The sequence below is a fragment of the Cydia amplana genome, chromosome Z (genome assembly GCF_948474715.1).
Source record: "Cydia amplana chromosome Z, ilCydAmpl1.1, whole genome shotgun sequence".
Classification (NCBI taxonomy): domain Eukaryota; kingdom Metazoa; phylum Arthropoda; class Insecta; order Lepidoptera; family Tortricidae; genus Cydia; species Cydia amplana.
Genome location: NC_086096.1, coordinates 15554546 through 15572238, shown reverse-complemented (window position 1 = coordinate 15572238; position 17693 = coordinate 15554546). Strand labels below are relative to the sequence as shown.

Below are 17693 nucleotides of genomic sequence, written 5' to 3'. Positions count from 1 at the left end.
TTCCAGATGCCATGAACAAACAACGCCTTCCTCATTAACGATGGCTGGATCGGATTTATATGACGTGAGGCGTCATGACCGTATGACGCCCCGCCACCGATGTGAGGCGTGACACAAAGCTTAGAACATTGCTTTATCGCACATTGTAACCTGAGATGTTTTCGCTACATTCGCCGACGAACTATTAGTGAGTAGTAGGTTCCTTCATCGGCACGTCGGCGGTGTGGTTTTGTTTTCAAGCTACAGTGAAAACTGTTATTGGCTTGGTTATGGATTTTTTACTCCCATTGCGAAGAATAATATTTCAAAACTTATATTTCGTAAAACATCATTTCATCGAAAACTATATAACCGTTTTTTTATTTATAGGTAGTGGTTTAGTTGTCTTAGTCGTAAATGTTTTGTTTGTAATATTCTAATAAAAGAATAACGTTTGATTGCGCTAAAACTACACTTCCTTGCTGGCAGTGATGATTTGTTGCCATCAATGCCACGCAAAAAAGTTAGTCCACCATAAAAACTTGCACCACCTACTGATGATAGTTTTGACAGATAGTTGTTTGTCAAAATCAAAAGCTAATTAATCGTGTATGTGGCAGACAAGAAGAAGCCATCGCCGTCGCGCCGCGGGTCCTCTGCGACGGAAGGCGGCTCGGGCAGCAAGGGCAGCACGCCGGCGCCGTCGCCGCAGCATCAGGCCTCCGACGCTCCCCCACCCCCTAACAAACGTAACTATTGCTCCCCTACACTTATGACTCTTATGAGTATATTTATATATTGCATATTTCATGTTCTACTGCTGAACCGAATTTCTAGAATGAGGAGTTATCTATGCGTTTTATATCCAGGGCAGTAAACTAAATACATTTTTCACCTGCCGTGCAGAAACGCGGCTCGTTTAGCTGAAACGTTTGCGCTCGTAGGCACCTATGTTCCATGATAAAACTTGCATATTTTACGTTTTTATAGCACCTGGTGGGTCTACTCCCGGCAGCACCCCAAAAGCGAGTCTGCCGGCAACCTCCCCCAGTTCCAAGTCTACGGAAGCAGTCGGGGTGATCAGCTCGGTGGCGTCTGCTACCTCGGTCCCGCTGCCCGCTATAACACCAACACCTCCCAGGTATTCTTTTTATTACAAACTGACTAGCTATGACACCTGGTGTCATCCGATGTGACGTGATGACAGCGTCGTAGTTCATTGGTAAAAACAATAGCTATTCAATATTTCATTATCATAAAGTCGGGGAATTTAGGCCTCTGAAACGAATTCCACCAGTTTACAGCATAAGGATCTATTCGCTCCTCCTGCTGCGATCAAATCCAGCCCTTCCTGTTTTAAAACGAACATATAATATGGAGAAAATTGTTGTCAGTTACCCATAGGTATACAAGCTATAATTGTTGATTTATTAAGTACACAAAACATTAGTTGCATATAATCCTGGGTGGTATTATTTCATTGGTAGCAATTAAAGTCACAATTTACCAAAAGTGTCACATATCTGACGCTATCTAGGTATAAATTTGTGGATAAAATGAGGCAAAGTGGTGTGTACAGATGTAGTGCATAATCCTTTACCATCGTATTGTCAAGGAAACGCACGAACGTGTTATGCTATTTCAGTCAGTCTCAGTTCAAACAGTACTGAGGTTAATTGAAGTATGGCAAGGGAATTATACAGTACGCCAGTACTGCACGAATATGCCGTTCAATTCGAGAATAAATCACCAGATAGTTCCGCTCTATGTGCAGAGTAGGTTGAATGCTATAGGCTGGGATTGATGGTGCCGTCGCAAAGTTTTTAGTGTGCGTTTCGTTCTTATTAGTTTGTCGGCGAGCTCGGCCACAGGGCAGGCGCCCGCCAAGCCTCTGTACCAGGAGTCGGTGATCACGAACACGGACTGCGCGGACACGAAGCAGACCAAGAAGCGCAAGGCGGTCACCGCGGCCGGCACGCCCACGCCGCTCGACTACGCCCCCACGCCGCCTCCCACTGCGGTGACTTTACACGCTTATTCCACACCGAAGCTTTTCCCGTTCATTGCTGACGCTACTAAAACCAACCGCTAGACCGCTGATGTTTCTACCTATACACACACAAGCATTATTCCTTTTTTTAAAGGACTTGAAAAGTGACTCACTAGAATTAAACTTTCCTTTTTTTCTATAGATATGTAATTTCATAATCTATACACATTCACAATATGTATGAACAGGTATCGGACATGAACTCACAAAGTTGCAGTAGTATGTGGGAAGGGCAGCTGTCTAACGACGTGCAAATGGACAACGCAGAGAAAATTATCAAGAAGGTATAAATTTCGCTTCTCAAGGTTCAACAGTTGTGGCCATTCCAAGGCTTTTCCGCTATAGCTGGCGATAGTTTGAATAAAAGTGTAGTGTGTGTACATCGTGTAGGACTTGTGAATAAAACGCTAAATTTGGTACGGTGATAGCTAATTTGAATGTTGGAAAAGCTATGGCTATAATTTGGTCTGTTTGAAAGCATATAATTTATAAATATAGATAATGAAAACATTGTTGGCAGGCTAAGACGGAAGCAGCGGAGAACTTGGGCGTGTCCCACTTCTCGAGCGTGAGCGCCGCGCCGCCGCCGCCGCCGCCGCCGCCCGCGCACAGTCCCGCCGCGCAGCCCAGCCCCAGGTACTTACACAACAATAACCTCCCATTATAAATGTTCTACGTTTTAGTTAGAATATTAAATTTGAATAAAATTTAGAATTAATCAACACTTGTTGAATTCGCTTGGTAACGTATGAACAATGCTGTTGACAGATTATATATACCTATAAGTGGTTAATTTTATATTACCTATGCGCATTTCTGTGGTACCATCGCCCACACTGTTAACTGTACATCGGTGGACCTTGTGCTATTTGTAATAAGGTCCACCGATGTACAGTTAGGATAGGAGTGTTGCTGTTTGTACGCACCAACGACTACTTATACAAATGTTAATGCAAAACCGATAGTAAAGTTTAATTGTAAGAAATACTTGTTTAAATAATAAGAGTAAATCGTAAATTGCAGACATTTACCCAGCCCCATGCCTGGCCCCAGCGGCGGAAACCCGGCGGTGACCAACATAAGGTCCCCTTCCCATCCACAGGTCAGTCACAATGTTTTTCTTATATCATTTACGTACTTCGTCTACGCTTTCTACGCTCGATCACCCTTGGTTCTTCAGTTACTTGTGCTGGTGGAACTAGTGGGATGTTTTGCTTCTAGTTCTATCAAACACAACGCTGAATCGGTCCTACGAGTTCTACTGAGTTTTGTCTGTGTGTTCGATAGAGAACTAATCATAATAAAAACATTCATTCTACCGGTACAACTCGTGGGAGCAGACCCGTTCGACTTCCATTCAATCCTTTGAAAGTTCTTTATTTGCTATGTGTAATTGTGTAAAGTACCTATAATATGCTAGGAGCAGTAAATATGGTGCCACTGCAGCATATGTCAAGAAAAACAGTGACATGCGAATTAACTTTCTTATGTAATGAAAACTGATAGGTACACCCACTCACTATTGTCCTGCGCATAGCCAATGAAGCTCACAATATTATGTGGGCTGGAGATTTATCTACTCTAATCGTTTTCATAAGTACTTTCCTTTCAAATTACATCAGATAGTCTTGAGCAGTGATTCAGTTTATTCGGTTAGGTACTTATGAAATGAAGAGTTTTATAATAATGAATTGTATAATAGTGTTAACGCACCAGCGGTCAAACCAGTCCCGGAGGGGTGAGGGCTGCGGAGCATGATGACGTCACGACCGCGGCGAGCACTCACCGCGCACAACACACACGGCTCTCGACTACCGTCTCATATGTACATACCTAAACTATTGTAAAAAGCAAATTATAATAAGTTAACGTGAAGCAGGAGTTTTCTTGAAGAGTCAAACCCCTCAGCTGAGCTGTTCATCAATAACAGCTCCGACAAGTGGCGACCGTGACAGGACTTGGTACCAAAGTCCACATTCCAATCTAACGGGACATAGACGGGCGAGCGGAATATTCTATACGGATTGCAACAATTGCACCTGCATCCAGTGTTCGTCATCGCAATTATTCAGGAAAGTAGCCCATCCTATATTTTCCTTAACACCTGTGATCCATCCATTCCCCTTAATTTGTGTGAATATAGTGCTCAGCCCTCCGCTTTGTCTAGACCTTGAAGTGCTCATAATTCGTGATAAAATATTAATTAATCAGTGCTATAGGTATTAAAATCGCTGCTTATTCGTTCCTGTGCATAAAGTTAAGGATAGCCTACTTGCATTCATGAACTACGTAAAATGCTAGCATTAAATAGGTGTATCTACTCAGTGCGATAAGCGGCGTCCATTTTGTGTTGCATCAGCTTTGCATAGCAACAGCATTTATTCTGCTTAATTCTTATGAAATCTAATCTTTCTTCTTCACTACATATCTTGCTTTAAGCTATTTTTATTTAGTTAATAAAATTATAACAAATTATTCCTTTAATACAATTTCAGTTACTTAAAACCAGAATAACAAGAGCTCCGTTAGGAATTTCGATTCAAACTTTAAGATTAGTCCCTAAATCAGCTGCAAAATAGTGTGTTCTTTAAACTCATACGGTCCTAACCGTGCATTCCAGTGATTACGGGAGTTCTGCCCACATTCCTGTGCCAAGCAGTGCGTGTTGTCGTGCACGTCAGTCACGTCACGTCACCTACTTCGCTGCAAGTCAACGTGCCAGTGGACCAGTTGTCAAGACTCTTAATTGGGTTTGAGTGCACAAATTATTCTACCTAATTATTTATTTGCCCTTGATTGAATTAGTGTGTTTAGTTTATAAATAATTAACTGAAAATGTCAGAGGAAGCTGTAAAAGAATTAGTAAAACAAAGAGGCACTTATAAGGGCCGTGTAACGAGATATAAGGAGTATCTTTCTAATATACAAAAAATGGATCGTTCAAACATAACTTCATTACAAATTAAAGAAATATCTCTTCGTTTGGCTAGATTGCAAACGTTATTTTCGGAATTTGACTCGATTCAAACACAGATTGAAATGAATAGTGTTAAGTTAGATGAACAGATGGAAGAAAGGGACGCCATAGAAACGCAGTTCATTTCTCTCATCTCAGCCACACAAGAAATAATTGATTCTCATCAGAACAATGATGACCGTGGTTCCGAAGCTGCACGAACAGCCCAATCGACTTTCGAAACGGGCCCTGTTAGTAAAATTCGTTTACCGACCATTTCACTGCCGTCATTTGATGGAAACTACTTAAAATGGTTGGAGTTTCGCGACACCTTCGAAGCCATGATCCATGTGAACGAGTCCATTCCTGAGATAAATAAATATCATTATTTACGCTCCTCTCTTGAGGGCAGCGCCAGTGTCGTAATAAAATCACTTGAGTTTACAGCTAAAAACTACAAAACGGCATGGGAATTACTATGCGAACGATTTGATAATAAAAATCTACTTATAAATAATCACATGAAGGCATTATTTAACATAGATCAGCAGACTCGAGAGTCTCATAGGTCAATTCGATTTCTTATTGATCACGTGACAAAAAACTTAAGCGCCCTTAAATCTTTAGGCCGCCCGACTGATTCATGGGATGACGTAATCATCTACTTAGTCGCGAGTAAACTCGATCCCACTACGTCAAGAAAGTGGGAAGAACATAAGGCTGATTTAACAGTCTTACCTGCATTATCCGAGTTCTTGAAATTCTTGCGCAGTCGGGCCGATGTACTCGAAACAATGGTAGCTTGCAGGAGCGATAAACCAGCCGAAAATAAATACCTACAGCCTAAGGCTACTAAGGCGTTTGTCGCTGCTGCAACTGCGCCTCGTAAACAACAAACACACTCTAGTAAAGCGCCGCCGACGTGTCCGGTATGCCACGGCACGCATAGGATCTCGGAGTGTGTCAAGTTCAAGGACATGAACGTCGAAAGTAGGTCAAGCGAAGCCTTGAAGTTACATCTTTGCTTGAACTGCTTGAGGCGTGGACATAACGTCGAACAATGCCGTCTCGGTTCGTGTCAGGTCTGTAAGGAAAAACATAATACATTATTACATAATTATAATAAATCATTATCCCTACAGGCAGATAATAAAACAGCTGGCCCGGCACCCGTCATTAGCGCGGCCAGCGCGTGCGCCGCGAACGCGACAGCTGATCCGGAGATATTGTTATGCACAGCTTTAGTTAAAATAACGAACGTCAAAAATAACAAATCTCACATTGTTCGAGCTATGTTAGATCCCGGTTCGCAGAGGTGTTTCTTAACTGAACGCATGAAAAATAAGTTAGGATTTTCTGACAATAACAAAAGGCCAGCATGCGTGTACGGCTTAAATAAATTATCATTTACCGTCTCAGATCGATGTGAGCTCAATGTAAGTTCATTAACGAGTCCTTATGAGGTTAATATACGCTGTTTCGTCGTGGAGCATCTTATAGATAGCCTACCTAACAATTATGTAGATACATCAGAATTAAACATACCTGCGGATATACAGCTGGCGGATCCTGGGTTTTATCGTCCTTCTGAAGTCGATCTGCTACTGAGTGCTGAATTTTTCTTCAGTATCACGACGTCGGAGAAAATTGAACTCGGACCAAACAAGCCTATTCTTCAATCTTCAAAACTAGGCTGGTTGGTCGCGGGGCCCACGGGTGACGTTGATTCGGATGAGGACGAGATCGTGCGTTGTTGCTTTACGAAACAAATCTCACAAGATCTCACACGGTTTTGGGAACTTGAAGAAATTTCATTACCGAACGTCATTAATAGCGAGGAGGATAATATTTGCGAAAAACACTTTTTAGATAACACGCGACGTTTAGATAACGGTCGATTCTTAGTTAAAATGCCGTTACGTGAAAATCCGGAAACCGCACTTGGCGATAGTTATAATATGGCAAAAAAACGATTCTTGAACTTAGAAGCTAGATTGGATAAAAATCAAGTTCTTAAAAAACAATATTGCGACTTTATCAAGGAGTACGAAGAATTAGGGCACTTGAGTAAAATTGATAAACCCGACTTCGGTTATTATGCTCCCCACCACGCAATTATTCGTGACAGCGAAACTACAAAATTGCGGGTAGTTTTTGACTGTAGTGCTAAATCTAGCACACACAAATCCCTTAATGATATACAGCATATAGGACCCGTTATACAGGATGAATTATTCGATATTCTCATTAGGTTTCGACAGCATGAATTTGTTTTGTCCGGGGACATTCAAAAAATGTACCGGCAGATTATCTTGGACGAATCGCAGCGCCATCTGCAATTAATCCTTTGGAGGGACGATAAAACCAAACCGCTTGATGTACTTAGGCTAAATACGGTGACTTATGGAACCAGCTCGGCGCCTTTCTTAAGCGCTAGGTGTATTGTACAGTTGGCAAATGAGTGTCCCGACAAAGTAGTGTCCGAAATAATTAAACATGATTTTTATTATGATGATTTCCTGAGTGGCGCTGAAAGTGAAAACGAGCTAAGGCACATTTACGAGTTAGTTAAAGAAACGCTTGCCTCAGCTTGCTTTCCTATTCACAAATTTCGAACAAATTGTCCACAAATTTTCGAAGATGACTGTACTTCAACTCAGTCATTAGATTTAAATAAACAGGCCAGCGTATTGGGCTTAATTTGGTTTCCTGATCATGATAACCTACAATTTTCAGTGAAATTTGACAAAAATACCTGTGGCATAACAAAGCGGGTAATTTTGTCCAATACTTGCAAAATATTTGACCCACTGGGCTTGCTCAGCGCATGCACAATAAAGCTAAAAATATTACTTCAAAATTTATGGATTCTTAAATTATCTTGGGAAGATGAAGTACCAATGGACGTAAAAAAAATCTGGCTTAAATTTTTGTCAAATGTGCATGTTCTGGCTGGTCTAAAGGTACCTAGACTCGTTTTGTGTTCCAGCCCAACTTCAATTCAGATGCATTGTTTTGTGGATGCTTCTCAAGCCGCTTATGCGGCGTGTATCTACTTGCGGTCGACAGATGGCGCTGGCAATGTGGCTATTAATCTTTTATGTGCCAAAACGCGCGTGGCACCAATTAGAACATTATTAACGATTCCGAAACTCGAATTGTCAGGAGCTTTATTAGGCGCCCGGCTAGCTGATAAGGTCACCAGTGCATTGCGCTGTTCTGTGGAGCGCAAGGTGTTCTGGACTGACAGTTCCGTGGCGTTGGGCTGGATACGCAACAAACCAAAACTGTTTAAGGCGTTTGTATCGAACCGTGTTAATGATATCCATGAATTAACTAAGAGAGATTCCTGGCGGCATGTGCCTACTGCCTTAAACCCTGCAGACTTGGCCTCCCGAGGAGTCGAACCTGGTCAGTTACCGGAACTGAGTTTTTGGTGGCACGGCCCATCCTTTTTATTGCATGATGAGAGTAACTGGCCACTTAATATAGGTTCGATATATACCAATTTACCTGAAAGGAAAGATCAGAGCGATTGCTCAATATTTGCCATGATTAATATTGAGCAGTCGCCCTTGATAAAATTTGAAAATTATTCCAAGGCAAATAAATTAAAACGAATTGTAGCATATATATTTCGGTTTATTCACAACTGTAAAAACCCTAAAACTAAAACAAACGGAACCTTAAAATTAGAAGAATTAAACAACGCATTGACCTACTTAGTAAAACTATCACAAAAACAAACTTATGCTACAGAATTAGCTACACTTTTACAGGGAAAGAAGCTTAAAACTAAATCATATCTGTTGCAGTTAGCTGTCTTTGTTGACGGTGACAGCGTAATTAGAGTAGGTGGTCGCTTACAAAATGCCGATTGCGATTACGAAAAAAAGCACCCGGTCCTATTGGACGGTAAGCATCACTTGACACGGCTCTTGATGGAAGGCGAACACCTACGTCTACTACATGCTGGCCCTCAGTTGCTCCTTAGCTCCATACGCGAAGAATTCTGGCCAGTAGGCGGTCGGTCTTTAGCGCGTAGCGTCGTTCATAAATGCGTGACATGCGTACGACTTCGAGGTGAGGCTATGAAGCCACTGATGGGCAATCTACCTGCAGATAGGGTTACCTCGTTTTACCCCTTCCAGGTGTGCGGCCTTGATTTTGCGGGACCCTTCATGATTTCCAGCAAAAAGGGAAAGGGTAACCGCATAACAAAATGCTATTTAAACATTTTTGTCTGCTTTGCAACTAAGGCCGTCCACCTGGAAGCAGTCAGCGATCTTAGCACTAATGCCTTCATTCTAAGCTTACGTCGTTTTGTGGCTCGTAGATGTAGACCGCATACAATTTATTGCGATAATGGCACTAACTTTGTTGGGGCAAATAACGAATTAGGTAGAATGCTAAGATCCGCTCAAAATTCAGTTTATGAGTTTGGCAATGAGGAACACATTAAATTCATTTTTTCTCCACCCTACTCTCCTACTTTCGGTGGAATTTGGGAAGCAGCTGTTAAATCGGCCAAATTCCACCTAAAGCGAATTATGGGTAATGCTAGTCTGACGTTTGAGGAGCTGAGCACGTTATTTTCTCAAATTGAGTCGATCCTGAACAGCAGACCCCTCACTCCTTTCTCGTCAGACCCTACTGATCTTTACCCTCTGACTCCAGGGCACTTTCTGGTGGGGAGACCCATGACTTCACTGCCGTCACCCCCCGTTTGTCTTAAAAACCCTGATAGGTACCAGAGGATCGAGCAGCTGCGCCAGCATTTCTGGCAAAGATGGCGGAACGAATACTTAGCCGAGTTGCAGCAACGCACCAAATGGCGTCAGAGGCAGAAGGAGCTCAAGGTTGGAGACCTGGTGGTGTTCAAGGAGGAGAACACCCCACCACTCAAATGGAGACTCGGGAGAGTCCTAGAACTTTATCCAGGAGCTGACGGAGTCTGCAGGGTTGCAGATTTCACCACGCAGAAGGGCGTGGTCAGAAGAGCACTCAACCGAGTGTGCCCCCTCCCCTGCATGAACGATCTTGAAAGCAGCAGCTTTCAAGGGGGGCAGGTTGTTAACGCACCAGCGGTCAAACCAGTCCCGGAGGGGTGAGGGCTGCGGAGCATGATGACGTCACGACCGCGGCGAGCACTCACCGCGCACAACACACACGGCTCTCGACTACCGTCTCATATGTACATACCTAAACTATTGTAAAAAGCAAATTATAATAAGTTAACGTGAAGCAGGAGTTTTCTTGAAGAGTCAAACCCCTCAGCTGAGCTGTTCATCAATAACAGCTCCGACAAATAGTGAAAGTATAATTAAATTTTCGACGAGATATGTAATTCTCCAACCTATACATCCATACTCCCTAAAACTTCAATTGTTTCTTGATTTCGGGTAATGTGTAATCTTCGTCATCGTCACCGAATGATTGTGTATTATACATACATGAAAGTATCGTGAATGCATGTGCAATTTAATATTTTGCGTTTACCTGTATTTTGTCTCCGTTGTTAATTTTATTTACGTCTAAATTATGTTTGCGGGGATATTAAAGCCGGTCAAGAATTTATTTGGCCTTCGCCATGTTGCAGATTTTCAGTGGTACTCATTTATTTTGCTTAAAAAAAAAACACTGTGTAAATATGTACAGTCACCAGCAAAAATATATGACTGTGGGCAGCCGTGCAAAAATATCTGATGCTCCATTGGAGGCATAAGTATATGACGACACTACCTCGGTAAAAATATGTGATGCTTTGTGGCCGGCAAAAACATCGTTAGTCTGTATCCGCATAAATATCGAATCGGGTGGCTTAAAAATATTTGACGACTCATAAAAATCAAAATTATGTGATTACTCTCATCTGGCATAAATATATATCTCTCCACTGTGAATGCAAATACATGGGATGGCAGACGGACCGCCTATATATCTGACACGAAATTATGAAATATGTATGTCATCAATCGGCAAAAACGAACCATACCTGGATAGCATAGAGCCTTAAATTGTATGAAGTGATTTGACAATTCACGAAAAGAGTGCAGACTTGTCATTGCATATGTCTGTCTCACGTATTTCATTTGCAATTTTAAATTGTGACATAATTCAGGTAGACTTTTAATAGAAGATGTGTAATAAAACTAATAAACCTCCTTCTTACATAAAAAAGGATGATAAAGAAGTCAACTTGCGGACTAGCGCCTTCGCTGCTACTCCTACTGAATGATACATAAGACTATCCCGTTCGGTCATTTCCCCCACCCCTCATGCCAGATCCAGTTATATACTAGATTCATGATATGATTGCAATACGTTCAAATTTACAAAAAAATTATATCCATTTCATTCCGTCAAATCGATGATAAAATATAATGTGAGACAGACATATACAATGACAAGTCTGCACTCTTTTCGTGAATTGTCAAATCACTTCATACAATTTACGGCTCTATACCAAACATGTATGGTTCGTTTTTGAAGGTCGATAACATATTTGTGATTTTCCAACGTGTCAGATATTATAATAGGCGGTCCGTCATCCATCCGATGTATTTGCTTTCACAGTGGAGAGATATTTATGCCAGATGAGAGTAATCAGATAATTTTGATTTTTATGAGTAATCAAATATTTTTAAGCGACCCGATCCGATATTTATGCAGATACAGACTAACGATATTTTTGCCGGCCACAAAGCATCACATATTTCTACCGAGGTAGTGTCGTCATATACTTATGCCTCCAATGGAGCATCAGATATTTTTGCACGGCTGCCCACAGTCATATATTTATGCTGGTGACTGTACATAAAATTTGGAGTTTTTAATAAATACTTTGTTGGTACATATAAGTATGTATTTGTATGCAGAGATGTTAAGCTAATGATTTGGCAGACTGAACATACCAAAAAAGTATCAATGACTCCAAATATAATATTTACAGTACATATGAGGCTACTTTTCCGCACTAGTGCGTAAAATAGCACTTTCCGTGCGTATGTCGAAACTTTAAAGTGCCATATGTACTGTAAAACGTTGTTCGATACACGTGCGAATAGGTAATTCGCAACTCGTGTCGAATTTATCGCCACTCGGTGCGAATTTCCTCTTATTCGCACTTGTATCGAAAATAACTAATTTTTTGTCATAAAAAATATGAATACGAGTATGACTGAAACCTGTATCACCTGAAATTCAATATTATCAAATAACAAAACACATACATATGTTAAATTCGAATAAACTACTTTCATAACGACTATGCTATCCTGATGACTAGCAGCCCACTTTAAATAAAGCCTTAATAAACACTTTCTGAATAAAGTTTCATATTTAAGTATATCTGCAGATACCTACGCCTTTCATCAAACAATATTTAACATCAACGGGAATCAGTATACCTAAATATTATTATTTACATGTACACTCCATAAACAACTATTTTAATATCAAATCAAACATAGTTTTGGAATATGAAAAAGATACTACTGTTCAAGATAGAATTTCATATTATCGTGCCATTTTCTTATTTCAGCTTTGCTTCTGTTTGAGCAGCTTTTTATCATCGTTACATGTTTAGGTATATTCGGAAAAAATAGCATGTATTTTACAATTATTTATGCTTAAAATATATTTTACAGTACATATGGGGCTACTTTTCCGCACTAGTGCGTAAAATAGCACTTTTCGTGCATATGTTGAAACTTGAAAGTGCCATATGTACTGTAAAACGTTGTTCGATACACGTGCGAATAGGTAATTCGCAACTCGTGTCTATTTAAAACACTCCCTTCGGTCGTGTTTTAATTTATCGTCACTCGTTGCGAATTTCCTCTTTTTCGCACTTGTATCGAAAATAACTATTTTACTCCTGCACTTGAATCTGTCAATGAAATGACTGACAGTGACATCTAAATCAACTTCATTAGAAGCGCGGCGTGGTGGCGTACATTTTACTTGTCTTAGGATCGTAAGAGCCACCCCACACTAGCTCCTTTTGAGCGTCGGCGTCTAATCAGCGCTATGAAAATGGCGTCGCTGCGCAGTTGCGTCATCGCTGCGTCGGGCAGCAGCCATAGAGGTCTCTAGACGCCGACGCTTGGAAGACGCTAGTGTGGGTGGCCCTAAGACAACTAACTGCTTAGCAGTCATCTTATGAATAGTGTAGTACAACTGTCTATGCAATTTAAAAAGTTTTTGGGCAAAGGTTTTACAAAAAATACGGTTCTGAATTGTGTATAAATTCGTAAATAGTTAAATCAATAGCATTAAATTAAAACAATGAATGTAAGTGTTTATAGATACTCCATCGTGCAGTTCCAAGCTTTTGACTCAATGTTAGAGCAGGCGTGTCTCACTCCGCGATTTCGTCGCTTTGCTACAGGTAGCTAAAAGTACATCCGTTCGGCCCCAATTTTGGGGAAAGCCATAAGCCGCGCGTGGCGCTGTCGCCACCTAGCGGCCATATCTGTGCTGATCGTAACAGACGCGTTTTGTTAGAGAGTGAGTCTTCTGTACTTCGTACTATTATTTATTCTGTGGTTAGAGGTAATTTGTTATCAGGAAATCTACAAACAATCAAGCAATCATTTTATTTCTTCATCATAGGTTTAAATACATTTAGTACAAGGGATAGAGTGTTTTTGCAGCTGCTATGAAGTACCTCTCCGGCGTTACGACACTTAAAATTATGTATAGCTATAATAACTAACACAATTAATTTAGGTACAATTAAAATATAATATACAAACACAAAAAAATAAATAAATTATAAACAAATGTCAATCAACCTTACATAATATTAATATACCTAGAACTAGTAATAAAACGTACAATGTCAGTTTAACATTCAATAGGGTATTTGGCACATGTTGAATTTTATAACTAAATCTAGTTAAATAGATAGAAAATGAGCAATTTATCACAATACATTGGAAATTTAAAAAATATATGGGAATAATAAAAAATACAAGACCAATTAAAAAAAAATTAACTTCCAAATAGGGAAAAAAACAACGGGTTGCACTCCGAGAGTGCCGATAGAAGTGAAAACTCAATGACTAGTCCAAAATGTCTGCAGCACTATGTATAATTGAATTGACCCATCCTCCTTTCTATTGAAAAACTTTAGGTAGTTCCGAAATTACTGGCCAGTGAGCTTGTTTAAAATTCGAAATTCAAATTTGTAGCGTTAATTGATTAAAATTCGAATAGAAATTGTAAAGTTACCTTGCAGACCTCGCATCTAAATGTCATCTATTACAATTGCTAACAAATTTATATTTACACCTACTTTCCACTTTAAGCAACCTTGTGAAGTTTCTAATAAGGATTAAAATAGATTTGCGCGTACGAAGTTACAGTAATGTCGTTGCGGCAAATTGGTAATTACAGTTGAAACGACCTTTCTTGCTTTGAGATAAGGTTGTTAATGGATTAAGGGGGGTGTAAAGAGGGTTGCTAATTCACCTTACGCCTTACGGTGTCTCGAGTTTAACAGTTTTTCCCCACCTCAAAAAGTGCCCAGCGCCGCTAAAGAAGTTTTCACTTCAAAAATAATTATACCATTCGATTCCTTACATTTTATTAAAAAAAATATTGTATAGCAATCATATACATAAAACCATGGTCTAATAAAACATGGTCTTCTCTTCCCAGAGTGTCACTTACCTACGTCACAGAAACATTGCCACTTTATTTCAACATAACATGTTACATGGGTACATTATATCTATCGTTAATAAGTTAAAATATTTCTTTATAATTTGAATAAATTAACACATAAGTCTATAGGTAGGTTCAGAATATTGCCAAATGTAAACAGATTTAAATAATACATGAAGGTACAAATGTAACAATATTTACATAAAACCTAAAAATAACAACTAAAACTAAATATAAAATATCTCTCCAAAGCTGCCCGCTTCCGGAATGGAACCTAGAATGCTGGCGGCGTTGCCCCTTTGAACCGCCAGACTTAAATAATTTTCATTTATATGTATTTTATCTTAAATTTTACAATAACACGTCATTTTTAATTATTCGTTAGCAATATCTTCCGATTCACGAAAGAAATTTCAGACGTTCGGGTAATTCTGTTTACACTACTGGCAACACAGGATAGCGCTGTCACATTTGACAATCCGCCATTTTGTCCCTGACCGTCATCCTTGTCGAACGCGTGTTAATTGTTATTTCCTTCTCGCTCAGTATCAGCAGTCGCAGTGTTTTCCAAACTTTTCACGTCGTAAGCTTGGTAATTAATGTTTTGTTACGAAAATGGTTGGCTGTTCTATTCGGAACTGTAAGAGTAGGAGTGAAAAGTGCAGTATAGATTTGTTTTATTCTACTATGTTTCTACATGAATAACTTAAAATTAATGCCGTTAAAATAATTTTCACCGTTGGTTAAAATTCTCCCACATTTTAAAGTTTGAGAACCTGTAAACAGCATGATGACGTAGGCAAGTGACAGTTAGGTCATTCGCGAATCTCGGAAGAGAGTACCAGGCGGAGTATATTATTATACCATGCATAAAACGCAATATTTCACCGACAAAATTCATTTTAGGTACATGTTAGCGCTGTCTTGGAAAAAATATTGTATGCAACGGTAGGTACATAATTGGCCTGATGACAAATTTTGAAATCACTTTTATTATTGACGGTACGCTTGCACTGGTTCCGAAAAACACAATATTTCAGCTATAGTCATAAGATTGATAAATAATTGCATTTTTATAGCTAGTTTAAACCTCGGGCGAAAACGCCTCGCAAGCCATTTTTGACGTCATTAATTAGTTGGTGAAAGGGTTGATACTGATAGACATTGTTTACATACTTACAGTTACGATTTTTCCGTTGAATCCGAATGATATGGTTAATTCAGCACCATACAGGGTGATTCATGAGACGTGAGCAGGACTAAGCCTACACAATCAGTAAATGTAGTAGAATCGTTCACCCTAATATTTAAGTAAGACAATCACGCTTTTTTTCTGTTGTTATATTTTTTGGTAAGGACAAATTTAATTATCTACTATCATGGATACCTTTTGGACCTACTATCATGGACATTTAATTAACAAAGATAAAACCTTTTTAACCATTATGACAGCACATCGAGTATGAAGAAAATGAAATGTGACACTTGTGTGAGATACGATTTTTCAAAAGTAACCAGTCTCCGATGACATTGAATTTGGCACTTGTTATGGATAAAACAAAGAGGGTGACCATAAATGTCGTAAATAAATTAAAACTTTTTTTTAAACAATCTACTGTATGCGTAGGCTTGATCCTGCTCACGTCTCCTGAATCACCCTGTATATTATGATTAGGGATGATAAATACATTCCACACATGTCAAAAAATACAATAATAAAAAAACCTTAAAAACTACTACATTTAACACAAGACACTTAACATAAAACTAATAGCTAGGTACGAATACTAGGTAACTAATCAAATAACCCACCCTGAGTCATTCCAGGCCCAAAAGTCCCCAACACGCTCGCTGCGTTTCCGCGTTGAATCGCAATAGATAACCTTTGCACCAGGAATGACCCGGAGCGGGGATCAAGTCCCCTCTCTCGCAAGCGACTCCCGAGCTCCCTAAAGAAGGACCGCGCCTCCGAGCACCAACACCCAGTGGTCTCCACCGCGAGCGGAGCAAACAAATAACCACCCAGGCACGCGTACTTTTCCCGCTTTCTAAGAGCAGCTATCTCAGCAGCTGCCCCCGCTAGACCTACTGTGCGACTCAAGTGCGAAGCAGCAAAAGTGCTGACGCATGTTGCGTCCCATAAATACATTACAAACATTAATCACAATAACTAATTTTATAGAAAAACTCTCACACGGTTGCAATTAGATGAATTATTAGATACATGCAAATTCTGAGTGAAAATTACCGAGCGCCGGTTTTACTTTTTAATTTTTCATTTTTTCTGGTTACGACAGCCAACATGGCAATGATAGTTCCATTCAGCCAAATAATTAAACTCAAAACTCTTTGGTGAGGATCTATGGATTACGGTCAATGAGGTTGTCTATGCTGCTCTAAGAAATACTTCATGGATTGATGACGTCACTCCTTAGCTCGCTTCTGATTGGCGTTTCAGTCAAAATGGCTGATTGGAGAATTTTGCACTTTTATTTTATTGAATATATTAATCATCCTAATGTTTATACTGAGATTGGGCCATTTTTTAGAACCATGTTAACATATATGTTTCTTTGAAACCATTATTTCCATGATTCTTTGTTACTGTCATCAGGCCAATTAGGTCTTAGAATTCTCCGGGCCTGTTTTTAAAAAACTCGACTTATTCTCGTTTTGTAACTTCGGCCCTTGAATTTTAAGACCCCTTATTATGTACCTGTTGCACAAAATACTACTTTAGAGTGCCGCAAATTACGAACCAGGCCCTCAAAAATAATTATGTTTGTAGAAGATCCCTTACAAAAGTCGTTTGACTAAAACTGGCATAAACCATTGAGGTTTATAACAAGAGATGACATCTCGAACAAAATGTGTCCGCACCTCAGAGAAGTGCATGCACTTCTTTGCTTTTAGTACGTCACCGACCACTGACGAGATGCCACACATGTACAGAAAATTAAAAAAAAAAAAAAAAATTAAAAATGCCTTCGTGCGTGTTAAAAAGTTGCAACAATAGCACAAGAAAATATAATAAAA

General features: G+C 39.7%; 1 protein-coding gene across 6 annotated transcripts in view; it reads left to right on the top strand.

The window, feature by feature from the left end:
* The window catches only part of LOC134660623 (zinc finger protein zfp-1), a 47695-nt gene that overhangs the window by 8426 nt on the left and 21576 nt on the right, over positions 1–17693 (top strand). For all 6 annotated transcript variants that reach the window (XM_063516398.1, XM_063516395.1, XM_063516397.1 and 3 more), the window contains 6 exons: positions 600–728; positions 970–1120; positions 1828–1999; positions 2218–2313; positions 2550–2665; positions 3053–3131. In XM_063516398.1, the coding sequence (XP_063372468.1) occupies positions 600–728; positions 970–1120; positions 1828–1999; positions 2218–2313; positions 2550–2665; positions 3053–3131 (743 nt within the window). The remainder of the gene's footprint in view (positions 1–599; positions 729–969; positions 1121–1827; positions 2000–2217; positions 2314–2549; positions 2666–3052; positions 3132–17693) is intronic.